Below are 14822 nucleotides of genomic sequence, written 5' to 3' on the forward strand. Positions count from 1 at the left end.
ATACACACGTCAAAAAAAGTTTTGCATCACCCCTCTTCCCAGGACTCCTGAAGATAGACATTGACTGTGGATATTGTATCACAGACACAGTCTCTTTGACTGTTCAGAGATGTCACTAAACCTGCCCAAAGATGCAAACAACCATGCATGAGCGGTGCCCATTAGACAGAGGGGGTCTGGCAGCCGATCAGTTCCAGTCATTCCACCAGGAAGGAGGTACATTAATCATGTTGCCTGTAGTTCATCCATGCCTAGACAGTCAATACTGCGGTTTGATTATGATTGTTACTTTGTGTCAGGAAGGGCTGTCAGCACAGGAAGTGTCCAGTTGTCTTAGAGTGAAGCAAAGCAATGTTGTTTGGGTGTGGAGGAGATACAGAGCGACAGGAACTGTCAATGACATGCCTCGCTCAGGCTGCCAAAGGGCTACTACTGCCGTGGATGTCGGCTACCTACAGATTAAGGCTTGGAGGAACCCGGACAGCAATGCCACCATGTTGAATAATGCTTGTCGTGCAGCCACAGGGCGTCACGTTATGACTTAAACTGTGTGCAATAGGCTGCATGATGTGCAACTTCAGTCCCAGCATCCATGGTGAGGTCCATCTTTGCAACTAGGACACAATGCAACGCAGTACAGATGGGTACAACAACATGTCGAATGGACCACTCAGAATTGACATCATGTTCTCTTCACTGATGAGTGTCGCATATGCCTTAAACCAGACAATCATCAAGGGTGTGTTTGGAGGCAACCCAGTCAGGCTGAACGCCTTAGACAAACTGTCCAGAGAGTGCAGCAAGGTGGAGGTTCCCTGCTGTTTTTTGGGGTGGCATTATGTGGGGCTGACGTACACCAATAGTGGTCATGGAAGGTGTCTTAACAGCCATACAATATGTGAATGCCATCCTCTGACCGATAGTGCAACCATATTGGTAGCATATTGGCGAAACATTCGTCTTCATGGACGACAATTTGCGCCCCCATTGCGCTCATTTTGTGAATGACTTCCTTGAGGATAACAACATCGCTCGACTAGAGTGGCCACCATGTTCTCCAGTCATGAACCCTATCATAAATGCCTGAGATACATTGAAAAGGGTTGTTTATGGATGACGTGACCCACCAACCACTCTGAGGGATCTATGCTGAATCGCCATTGAGGAGTGGGACAATCTTGAACAACAGTGCCTTGATGAATTTGTGGATAGTATGCCGCGATGAATACAGGCATGCATCAAAGCAAGGGGACGTGCTACTGGGTATTAGAGGTACCGGTCTGTACAGCAATCTGGACCACCACCTCTGAAGGTCTTGCTGTATGGTGGTACAACATGCAATGTGTGGTTTTCATGAGCAACGAAAGGGTGGAAATGATGTTTATGCTGATCACTATTCCAATTTTCTGTACAGTTTCCGGAACACTCGGAACCAAGTTGATGCAAAACTTTTTTTGATGTGTGTATAATTATAATATCTAGTTTGCCCCATTAAAATGTTGAATAAAATTGACTACCTAGATCTTCTGATAATTTACTAATCTAAAATATTCAAAATGCAACTTCACAGCAAAGAGCAATGAGAGAAAGGTCCACTAGCTGACATAACAGGTCCAAAAGCTGTATAGGCATACAGATAAGAATTACGAGTAAAATGTTAAGAGACAAGACCCTTTCACACATGTAACACAGGTGAAAGTACAGAAAAACAAAATTTGTAAACTACTGTAAGGAGCTGATGGCTGTCTCTCTCAGAATCCTTGGCCAAATACGTTAATACAATACACTATCAACAGTGGAGATATTCTATGTTTGTCATGCAACAGTGAAATTTCCTCATGCACAGCATCACTTGTAAATAATTGTATACTTTTACCCCCTTTACAGAACATACATTTGTGTTGTAAGGATTTTGAATGTATTGGGCTACACTTACCGTCCTCATCTGTGGTTGCCACTACTTCCTTACTCCGAGGACCTGCCCCTACTCTGTTATATGCTTGCACTAGAATAGTGTACTCAGTAAACTTCTGAAGATTGGTTAGTGTATTCTGCAGCTCTATACCTGGGATCACTTCAAACGTCTTGTAATGAAATGGTTCACTTGAATTTGCTAGTCTGTATCCAATGTAATATCCCATAATTTCCCCATGCTGAAGATGCTTGTCTGGAGGCTAGAAGAAATTTGTTTCACATTAATAATTGCCTATGTATGACTAGTATGCATATTTCTTCCTATCTCATAAACACACACACACACACACACACACACACACACACACACAAATCAACTTACAACAATTAAAGTTTTATACATATCTATCTGTTGCTACCATAAAATTTTGCTACATGCAATTTATCATCTTCTGAGGATGTCAGCTATTAGAACAATCACTCACAAAATCCATCTGCAATCTGAAGAATAAAGAAAGGTAGATAGTTAAACTAAAACTCAGACCTATTTCTCAAAACATCAGGCACTTATACACACAGATACTTTTTGAGTATTGTGTTTTCTACATCAAGGAACTTTTATGCTTTAGGTAAAAATAAAAATGAAGAAAGAATGCTATGGTAGTAACAGGTACTGCAAAGGAGCAGAATGAGGATTTTCTGTCTCTGTATTATCTTAATAGTAGTAGTAGTAGTAGTAGTAGTAGTAGTAGTAGTAATAATAATAATAATAATAATAATAATAATAATAATACATCCAACTGGCTGAGGAAGTCAAGGATATGTGGCATCAGGATAAAGTTGATATTATACCAATTATACTATCAACTACAGGAGTCATACCACACAATATCCACCAGTACATCAATGCAATACAGTTACATCCAAAGTTATATATACAACTACAGAAATCTGTAATTATTGATACATGTTCAATTACTCGAAAGTTCCTAAATGCAATATAACATATACCGTACAGTTAAAAGGAAGTCACGCTTGATCAAGGTCTGCGTCACTTTCCACTTTTGACCAGACATTACGTCTAAGATAAGAAAGAAATAATAATAATAATAATAATAATCTCTATTTGTCCCTAATGGAGATGGCTGTAAGCACTATGGGACTTAACATCTGAGGTCATCAGTCCCCTAGACGTGGAACCACTTAAACCTAACTAACCTAAGGACATAACACACATCCATGCCTGAGGCAGGATTCGAACCTGCAACCACAGCAGTCGCGCAACGCTGGACTGAAGTGCCTAGAACCGCTCAACTACAGCAGCCGGCTTGTCCTTAATAACTTTACTGTCTTGTTCTTAGTCTTCTACATTTAAAACAATGATATCATGCCACCATACATATAATGATTATACACAACAAGTAGCACATTAATTACTGTTGTATAAATATTTACCACCACTGATATCTTGCAGTCTGCAAAAGTAGAACTACTGACGATGCAAAATCTTTGAGTGAGTATAAACATATTTTCATTAACAACATTTTCAACTTGCACCTAAAAATATTTCAGCTTTAAGCGGACTGTGATTGTAATTCATTTCTTACTCATGTCAGTATCCTATGATAATCACATCTGATTCACTGATTGTAATTACAAATGTCTCTACTCATTATGCTTATTTCATAATTCTTTTTTACAAAGTAAAAAAATAATAATAATATTAGTCTGAAGGGCATACAATGAATACACAGTCAGTAAATTATAATTTTTCTAAAGTAGTTCCTACAGGACTAGTATTTGCTTGTATTAGCAATTGTCTAGACTGTTCTTGCCTGAAGCTTGAATATACTATCCTTGTAGACTGTGGGTGTCCCACCCCAGATTTCAGTCCCACATTACAAATGCAAGTGGATTAATCGATAGTATACTCATTAAAGACAAGATGTATTAATATTTGAGAGGCTTTTAGAAAATGAAGAATACTGCTAATCTTATTTTACAGATGTAGCTAATATGCCTTACCATTTAAGATGTTCATCAATCTCAATGCCTAAAAATTTATGTTTATATGAAGTTTCAACTGCAGTCATTATAACAGTCTTAGACTTATTCATGTACATTTATTCATTGTTAGACACTGTGTGATCAGTTCAAAGTTATCTTCATTACTTTGGAATGCTAGCTGCATAGTATGGCCTCAGTTAATAAATAAAGTATCATCAGCTATGAGTTTTGCACCTGTTTTATGTGATTAACACACACAAGAAACAAAACTGGCCCAAGAATACTTCCCCAGTTGAAAGTTTTTATGCTAATTTGAGTAACAGGATTTTGCTTCAATTCTCATAACATACACTGTCTTCTATCATGGACATAAGAACTTCAATAAATTTAGTGTTATTCCTTTTATAACATAAATATCTAATTTGGATAATAGTGCTGCATGATTTGCAGAATCAAAGGCCTAAGATAAATCCAGAAAGCCCCAGTGACTTTGTTTCTTTCATCCAGTCTGTTTAGCAGTTCATGGAAAAAAGTTACTACTGCTGTCATTGTGGATCACTCTATTTGGAACCCACACTGTGACTTGCTTAATATGTTATATTTCCAGAAGAAAGATTCATATGGTCTAGAATTAATCTTTCAAGCAGCTTACCACACACCGAGTCAATGAAATTGGCCTGTAATTATTTATGCCAATGGTTGCTCCATTTTTTTAAAAAAAAAGCCATATATCAGTAATTTTTACGAGTTCAGGTAAGGTCCCCTGGCCAACTGAACTGTTTATTAAATGTATTTTTTGTCATATCAATGATATGTCATTGCAGCTGCTAGATGTTCTTACAGGGTGACAACTACTGAAATATATTAAATAAAATCGTCATAACTCCAGAATGGTTTGCATCTGGATGTTTGAACTACACCATTGGCCATGGGACATGATGGGAATTTGTAGGCTCATGCGCATGGGCCTTGTCGTTATTGACCATTTGCAAGTGAAAATGTCAGGGTACAGCGTCCCTGAGCACATAGCCTTTGTGAAAGCCTTCTATGAGAGCAATAACATCCAAACTGTGGCTCAAAGGAAGTTTTTGACTGAGTTCAAGCTGAAGACAGTTGGTCAAAGTGTGCAAACAATCAAGAATTTGATTCACAGGTTTGAGGGAATGGGTAGCATTCAATATGACAGTGTTGGCAGTGTCGGTCATCCAAACAATGAAAGCAGCTGAAAACATGGAGAAGACATGCTGTATTGAAAACTACCCTAGCAAACAGATCAGATGAGCTGCACAACAAGTGGAAATCATCTGGGAAACACTGCTACAAATTGTTCTTGAAGACCTGCACCTCTTCTCATACAAAATTCAAACCCATCAGCTATTAAGCCCAGGGCCATGGGACACTATTTTCCACAGAATTGATGAACAGGACTTTGATGTGAATATTGTTTGCTTTAGCAACTAAGCCCACTTTCTTTTGGATGGGTTCATCAATAAGCAGAATCGGTGCATTTGGGGGACTGAGCATCATCATATCATGATCGAGATGTCTCTTCACCCTCAATGGATGATTGTGTGTTGTGCAATATTCCTTGACAGCATGGTAAATGCCAAATGGTACATGAAGGGTTTTGAAGATGATTTCATCCCCATTGTCCAACGTGACCCTGATTTCAATAAAATGTGATTCATTCAAGATGGAGCTCACCCCCACCAAAGCAAGAGTGTGTTTGATGTCCTGGAGGAGCACTTTGGGGATGGCATTCTGGCTCTGGGGTACCCAGAGGAAACTGGTATGGGTATACTATAAATCTGATCACATGTAACACCTTTTTGTGGGCTATATTAAATACAAGGTGTACAGCAATAACCCCAAAACCACAGCTGAGCTCACACCAGCCTTTCAGGAGGTCATCAACAGCATCAGTGTTCTGACACTTTGGTGGGCCATGCAGAATTTTGCAATTCATCTGTGCCGAAACATCAACAAGGATGTCAGGCATATTTAACATGTCGTAACCTAAATCCAAATATCTGTAGTAACGTTTACATGCCGAATGTGTGTATGCCCTAGTTTGTAAATAATTTACATCCCCCCACCCACCCATATAATTCAGTAATTGTCGTCCTGTATTTTGAGTTCTAAGATTATTTTCACTATCACTTATTCTGTTACACTCCTTAGGAAAAATGAATTACTCATTTTCACTGAATTTATTTAGTATTACCACAATTTCTTCTCTGCACGGCTCCCTACAATGTTTTAAGAAGGCCTCACAAATTTATCTTTGGCTCACTCATCAATTTTCTTCTGGTGTTCCGCTGCTAATGCACTTTCGTAAGATGTATCAAAAATTCATTTTCTCTTTATATTTTCAATTTGTCAATTTCTGGAGGAATTTTATGATTCTTTGTGTAAAAGTAGTTCGCACCAATGGCCCCATTTTCCATTAATATCACCTGATGTGTATTCCTTCTGTCATTTTTTGTGTGAAGGTCCTCCTTAAATTTATTATGGTCAATTTTTATGTTATAAGTGAGTAAGCTACTATTTTGAACTACTTTGTGATCCATATTAAACTCTATGAAAAAAGCTCTGTGGTATGCAAGGCTTCTTAATGGCTCTCACCATTAATTCTTCTCATTTAAGTTTGCACTGTCATAGTCAATTGAAGACTGTGAGTCACGTGTTATTCTGGTTAGTAACAAATTTATGTGTACATGGTTATAGCAGTGATACACACCAGATTCCTTTAGGTAATTGACATTGTAGCTTAAAAAGAGTGTATGTTCACAAATCCAATTATTAATGGTGGAAGACTTAAACTACATCACTATTGGGTGATCTACAATGACCAACAATTATTGTGCCATTTTCTGCCTAGTTTCATTTTTACTGCTGCTCATTCAAAGGCCATCTCCACAGCATGTTCATCAACCCAATCAATATTTCACACTGAACATTATTTATAACTTGAAAGCCTTTGTGTATCTTTCTACAATGTGCACCAACAGTTTTGTAATTATTTACCGTAAAACTACACATTTCGCAGTTCTTACATGCAATTTCGTTAACAACATTGAAGTGGACTTTGCTCCCTCCTAAAAATTCTGCAACTTGTTCTATTTTATTAGTGATATACTGGACGTTCTGGAGCTTTATTTGACATCTGTTCTATACTTATATAGTTAGTTGGGAATCCTAAGCCGAACTGTTGCCTGTAGCAATGCGGAAGAGAGAGAGAGAGAGAGAGAGAGAGAGAGAGAGAGAGAGAGAGAGAGAGAGAGAGAGAGAATGCGGTTTGGAAAGCTCTTTGATGTGCATTTTCATATTACAATACACTGCTTATTTTTGTATTATGAAAAGATAAATTCGAATTCCACCAAACACAGCACATTAATTTCTGAAGCATTGAAATAAAGATTGCAATGTGCTTTTGATAGCCGATCATAGCTCATGTCACATGATCTCCCCAGCCAATGACAGGAGATATTCAGAGCATAGAACACATGAAGTAGTCAGCCAATAGCAACATAACTGTTAAGCAGCATGAACACACAAACAGGAGAAGTTAATGTCACAGCTTAAAGTTAGCACCAGCAAGCCAGTCGGGAACAGAATCGAAGGGACGGCTGTGAGAAGAAGTCAGCCAATCCCACGCTGACCGACCTCTCTCAAATACGACAACAGCGACCCCTCGGTGAAGAGGACATAAGTGCCACACCTGACTGGTGGCACCCCACTTTGATAGCAACTCACTTTGTTAACTATCTCTATGTAGCACAGTCTTGTCTTTGCCTATTCTGAAGATGACTGATTGATTAATTTGTATGTCACCCTTTGCTTGCGATACATATCAAAGTTAAGTAATTGTAATTGTCTCTTCTAATTAAACTCATTAATACAAATTGTCTGATAGTGTCTAGGCCACCGAGTATGCAGGATTCCTAGACACAATGACATTGGCGACGAGGTGAACGAATACCATAGCAACCACAGATTCTCTCTGTTTTCCGTCACAGGCTTTTGTGTTTTTCTGGCACCTTGATTCTACCTTGTCTTTTCTTTGCAGGGCTGTGTTTACATATTTTAACAGTGTCTCTTATAGTGCTTTTTTCTATTCAGTGTTTTCAGGTGGGTGTTTCAGAAATTTTTTTTCCTTGTGTGCTTATTTTTATTGCTTGCATTATATGTTTATTGCATTTACCTATTCCAAAATAAGCATCTCACCTCTCCCACCACCTGCTCAGGCACCTTAGCTGCAAGTGATAGATGAAACGCAGCTAACACATTTTTCAGTTTCAGATGCAGCAGATTGCATCCCGTCTAAACACAGTACAGCAGTTAATGGCCAATCAAGCGACCAATGCAGCGCACCCCACAGACCAACTTGCAACAACTGTAGCTCTGAGTGCCATGCTGCCTTTTCGCCAGTTTAACGAAAAAGAAGAGGAATGGCTCAAGTGATTGCAACAGTCTGAAACCCACATCATTATTCACAAAGTATCAGGTACTGTGAAACTACATTACTTTTTGTCAATGGCAGGAAGTGCAGTATTTTGCCTCATTCAGAAATTGTTCCCTAACAACACACTGAGTGAATTTTCCTATGATCAGTTTGTAGGTTCTTCAACTAACTACTATAACCAGCAAGTGAATGTGGTGGAAGTTAGATACCAATTCTGTCACTGCAAGAAAAGGTCAGACCAAACTTATTGCAAGTGGGTAACAGGTCTGCAGAGAATGACAATGAAATGCAAATTCTAATGTGCTTATGTTGCTTTATATTCACGTTACGTTGTGTGATGTGATCATGTACAATATGGCTGATGCAAACTTAAAGAACAGATTTTGAAACAATCAGATCCATCATTTCAGCACGTCTTGCAAATTCTAGATCAGTATGATTCAGGTGCCATAGTGGGCAATAAAGTTGAGCACCCACCAATTTGTCAGGTTGAGTTGTCCATTGCTCATAACTGGCTCAGTAGACAACAACAGCTCACATGTGACATGCCATGTAAATAGTTCTCTAAACAAGTGTCTACATCAGTGAATAGAATGAAGTCAAGTTCTCGGTGCTATTCATGGGATAAATGCCAACATTTCCTGTCCTGACAAGCACAGATTTACGCTTGTGGTAATAAAGGTCACGTACATTTTGTATGTTCCCAGTGGAACAAACATAAGAATTCTGCCCACTCACAAAAATCTAGTCACAAGGCCCATGTAATCAATGCAGTGTATTGAAAGCCTGCTGCAGGCATTAGCAAAACTAGCAAGCAAAGTTTCTACAGTGCTACACCAGTCCAACAACCTTTTTGTTCATTTATGTCTTAGTGGAAAATGTGTGAAATTTCAGTTGGACACAGGTGACCCTGTTACATTGCTGAATGTAACATATATGAACTGTTAGGATCCCCACACCTGTCTAAAACTAGGATGCACCTGATGGTTTATAATGGGCAAAACATTCCCATTCTAGGAAAATGTACTTTGCTTATCATGTATCGCTTGCATACACAAACTGTAACTTTCACTGTGCCACATCATGCCATTGTGAGAACATATTTGGCCTTAATTTGTTTTGCTTTTAAATTCAGAACAATATGTTATCAGTGGCTGCATTCAATGCCAGAGACAGTGTAGCTTGCTTGCTGAAAGAATTCTCTGAACTCTTTACTGAAGAGTTAGGTGAAGCTTACAATGTTGTTGCACAGATTACTATGAATGCCAATGCTCAGCTGAAATTTTGGCAGGACAGAACTGTTACCATTGCATTATGGGACAAAGTGGCTGCTCAACTTAAAGAAATGCAAAATAGCAGAGCTATTGTGCCCAGACAAGCTAGGCAATGGGCAAGTCCAATGGTTTTGCTCCCCAAATCTTCAGGTCAGATTCGCCACTCTGTTGTCTACAGTCAACCCACAAAGTGTGATTGATACTTGTCCATGCCATGCCCGAGGCTCTCAGGGACATATTAGGTGCAGGTCACTACTTTTCAAAAAACTGATTCATGCAATGCATATCTTCAAATACCACTAGATGAAGAATCTCAAAGTGTGTGGTGTGAACACTCATTAGGTCTTTTTTAAATATTTGCATTTGCCTTTTGGCAGTGCTTCCGTACACACCATTTTCCAACAGTATTTGGAACAGCTGACTGCTCGAGTACCAAACTGTTCAAACTATTTGGATGATATTGTTGTAGCAGGTCATACAGAGAACAAATTGCAAATTTGCATGCTTTGTTTTGTGTGTTATCTGATGCAGGACTGTGGACTGGACAAGTTTGATTTTTTAAATCCTGAGTTGCATAATCTAGGTTTGGCGATGAAGACAGGCCTATTGCTTTTGCAACAAAAGGGTTGTCAGAAGCTCAGCATAGCTGTTCACAAGTAGAGAAAGAGGCAGTGGCTACTGTGTATGGTGTCACCCAATTCAATCACTATTTGCATTGCTGTTATTGATTCATCCAATGAAGACAGTTCCTGTGTGAACTGCCCAAAAACTGCAAAGGTGGGCTTTATTGTTGTCTTATTACCAGTACAAGATTGTGTATCATCTGACACCTCAACACAGTAATGTGGATACACTTTCACGTCTTCCAATCGGCCCTGATACAGACTTTGATGCTTCTGCTGCATCTTGTTGTCACATTGATGCTCAGAATTCTGAATTGCTTCAATCCTTTCCTCTGAGCTATAGGAAAATTGCACAAGCCATGGAAGCTGATCCAGATTTGAACATTTTGCTAAACTACATTCGCTCATTGCATAGCATAGCATAAAGAACTCTGTAGTGCGCTGATGCCTTGCACATCGGCATAGCCTCGTTGTACAGCAAGGATATGATTCTTGGACAGATGGCACTCACATGTGTTGCTCCCCAAAGCTTTGCAAAAAGAAGTGATGCAGCTACTTCACCAAGAAGAATGGGGGACTGCACAAAACAGTTTGCGCATCGAAACTGTACTTGTCTGGGTACAGAAACTGAAATAGAAAATAGATGATGTCGCAGTGTCCCACATGTGCAGAAAATCAGTATGCTCTGCCACAAAAATCCTCTAGTTGGCCTGTCACAATCAACATGGCAATGTGTGCACATAGACTTTGTGGGACCTTTTTGGAACATTCGTTGGTTGATTGTGGTAGACTCTTAAAGCAAGTTTCCTTTTGCTGTGCCAATGAACTCGACAGTGTCACGTAGCATGTTTCAGGCATTGTCCTCTATTTTTAGCCTCGAAGGTTTTCCTGAAATCATAGTGTTGGGCAATGGCCCTAAGTTCATATAAAATTAATTTGAAATATTCTGTGAATGCAATGGCATACAGCATGTAACTAGTGCACCGTTCCATCCAGGGTCAAACTGCAAAGTGGAACATTTTGTCAGAGCCTTCAAGCAGCAGAGGGCCAAACTTCACACTGCACACACCAGGGATCAAGCACTGCAACTGTTTCTCACCTCCTATCATTAGCATCCAAGAGATGGACCGTCACCGGCAGAACTGCTTCATGGCTGCCGCCATTGGCCACAGCTCCACCCTCCTCAGCATCCAGCGACAAAGGAAGAACACAAGTATCACTTCGTGCCACATGATATTGTGTTTTCAGGGTGTTTAGTGGCAGCAGACATGGGCGCAAGACAAGATCCTTCATTGACTTGGCACATGTGTGTATCTCATTTCAGGCCCAGACATATTGCTGTGCTGAAGTCACAATTAAATTTGCCATGTCATGTGCACAGTGATCCTTCTGCATCTCTTCCCCCAGATTCATGGATCCTGAGGGCAGCACAGCCACAGCAGCTGCCGGAGAGTGTTATCACGACACCGTGGGATGACTCCTCCGGTCCTGCTAATGGAGCTGCACCCGCCCATGCCACAGCAGCCAACACCTTCTACACCTTGTTATGAGCCTCAGGATGTGGACGTGGTCCTATCGAAGAAACTGGACCCACCCACGCCACAGCAGCTGATACCTTCTACATCTCGTTATAGGCCTTAGGAGGTGATGCGTACCTTTCTGGGGGACGTTTCCACCAGAGTGAAGGCTGGATGGCAGGGTACGACCAGAAGTATGACGTCCTCTACAGTCACAGCTTCCGGTCCATCACAGCGTCCATGCTGCTGCCTCACCCCCCACCTACCCCCATTGTTGTGTACCACATACGATGGTGGTCCATCACTTGGTGGGGAGGGGGGGGGGGGGGATGGTCATGGCGTAAAGTCTGTGCCAGCACACAAGTTGGGAACAAAAGAGAAGAAGAGAAGAGACGACTGTGAGAAGTCAACCAATCATATGCTGACCTCCCTCCCTCCAGGATGACAACACGGCAGCAGCAGCTCCTAGATGAAAAGGTGATAAGTACAGTGCCCGACTGGTGGCAGCCCACTTCGATAGCAGTTAAGTTACTTTGTTAGCTATCTCTGTGTAGCACTGACTTGTGTTTGTCTATTCTGAAGAAGACTGATTGATTATTTTGCATGTTGCCCTTTGCTTGCGAAACATATCAAACTTAAGTAGCTGTAATGTCTTTTGTAATAAAACTCATTAATATGAGTTTGATTGTTTCTCTAGCGAGCCGAATATGCAGGATTCTTAGACACAACAGTTAACGGCTTAAATTAATGTACATAGTGTAGCTACATGAACAGATAAGCTTTCACACATAATATTGGTGTTTTTAGGATGTGTTAAGACTTTAAGATACATCACACAAATGTGTCAGCAAATTTTAAACAAATACATCAATGACTGGTCTTCTGGACTAAAAATTATTCCAAGTGGTTAGTACTCAAACTGTTAAGTTTTAAATGAAAGTCAAATGCTCTGTGATTTAAGAAATTCATTGCTCATTCTCACACATAACATAATTCACTGTGTGTAAAAGGAAATTTCTTTTGAAAATAACCATTTCAAAGAACCATTTGCAAAAATTTTCCCGCAAAATCTTGCACACAGGTTCATTTCAACAGCTGCCAGACGGTGCCACAAAGCAGGCATTACTGCAAATGGGCAACAACAATGACATTGGAAGCCCATATGTTCGTACACATATAGCATTGAATTCATGCATGATGTCATAAAGGAAATAGGACATCTGAGGATAATCAAGGATCATAAGAATTTCTTAAACCATACTAAACTGCATAATTCGTCTTAAAGGATGCATTCACATGTCCAGATTTACAATGAAGTAGGCCTCAACCTGATATTAAGCTAATTTTCAGTGCGCTTTTCAGGATGCAAATTTTCTTGTAGCACCAGTACTGTATTGTCTCATGCTCAGTTCTTCATTATGTAGCGTAATTAGATTTGTGTCAGATGATTAAAATATGCACTTGAAATTCAGTGAGCAGTTGAAACTAGCCAACAGTGTGGAATGAAGCACTTTGTTTCTGATATATTGGCTGAATTTGCAGAAAAGATGAATAAAAGCAACATTTATTTACTAAATCCAAAAAAATAACTCCATTGTTGTGCAAGGCGATTAATGCTTGGCAGTCAAAACCGTGGAAATAAAAAAATCAGAAAAAAAGTTCCTTAATGTCTTAGTATTTATTCTGTCAACCAATCCCTTCTTTTAGTAAATTATGCCACAAATTTCTTTTCTCCCCAATTTATTACCTAAGAGAACTTACAAAAATGAAATGTGATATGTGCCATTTAATGTAAAACAGACTCCAGTTGCTTAATGTTTCGTGGTCTTCTTCTTCTTCCATTTCTTCACTATACCTAGCAGGCTTACAGCCTGTTTTGTCTTCATTGAAGTGATCTGCTCTTTAGTTGTCCTACATCTCACTTTTCTATTTGTCTATAAATGATTCCAGTTATTCTCTAATAGTATTATTCGTGTATCATTTCTAAGGGTACATCCTGTAACTTTGCTCAAGAATTTCATTTCAGTCAATCATATTCTTGTTGTGTCTTTAATGACTAAGTTTCACTTTCATAGGTTAGAGTAAGAGTTGCCATATCTTGTAAAATACCTTTGTATAATTTCTTGTCTCATCACTCAGTAGTCTGCATACTGCGCCATTATATCATTTGAAACGTATTTAACTTATTAGTAATGCCATTTTTGTACTCACTTAATATAACAGCTTAACAGCTGAAACTGTGGCTCCTGTGTTGAAGGCCATTATTGTAATTTTTGCTGACATTTTTAGATGGTGAGTCTCAATTTTTAATTTAGGCAACATACTGCAAATGAAAGGTCATTTCCTATCTTCTGATTAATTATTTGGCCATTGACAAAGAGTGTCAGTTGTAGCTTTACTCCTATGTATTCAAGTAGTTCTATGATCACTCCTTTAGGTCCTACAGCTTTATAAATGCATATTTTTTGCATAAAATGTTCTCGGATACCCTACCATACTGGATAATTAAACTCAAAAGACTCAGATGGTACACTGCTCTGAACATTTTTTCTCCCAGAGAACTCATATTATTATGGCTTCATACTAAAATTTGAAATCTGTGACTACACCTCTTCTCACACAATGAATGAAGGAAACCCCATGCATATCAAACAATTAACCCCCATGAATAAGAGCTTTTCAAAGAGAAATAAAGTGATGAGAGCTTTCTTTTAGCGAGTGTACTTAACGGGCTGACAGTGACTCGATAATAACTAGGGAGCAGGATGCGGTGAGAAGAAACAAAACTCGTCATGTGAGTCAATCTACATGAATCAGGAAGTCCAAAACCATAAAAACATGCCTGGAAATAAATTCTGCATGCATCTTGAGCAGAAGGTTAATAACTTAGCACTTGGCATCAACAATTGGCATGAAATGCAAGGAGACGTCCACGGCAGTTAACCTCAGTGTGAGCATCAGCCTGCTCACATTACTGCCACCCGCAGGTAAGCATTTCTGTCAGTAGGTTTACCCATTCTGT

At 39.4% G+C, this 14822-nt stretch overlaps 1 protein-coding gene across 1 annotated transcript in view; it reads right to left on the minus strand.

Moving 5' to 3' along the window:
• Positions 1-14822, minus strand: part of LOC126336288 (Down syndrome cell adhesion molecule-like protein Dscam2) — a 387422-nt gene that overhangs the window by 262831 nt on the left and 109769 nt on the right. Inside the window, exon 8 of the mRNA XM_049999822.1 lies at positions 1937-2174. Coding sequence (XP_049855779.1) covers positions 1937-2174 — 238 coding nt within the window. The remainder of the gene's footprint in view (positions 1-1936; positions 2175-14822) is intronic.

Source organism: Schistocerca gregaria, chromosome 2 (assembly GCF_023897955.1).
Source record: "Schistocerca gregaria isolate iqSchGreg1 chromosome 2, iqSchGreg1.2, whole genome shotgun sequence".
Lineage (NCBI taxonomy): Eukaryota > Metazoa > Arthropoda > Insecta > Orthoptera > Acrididae > Schistocerca > Schistocerca gregaria.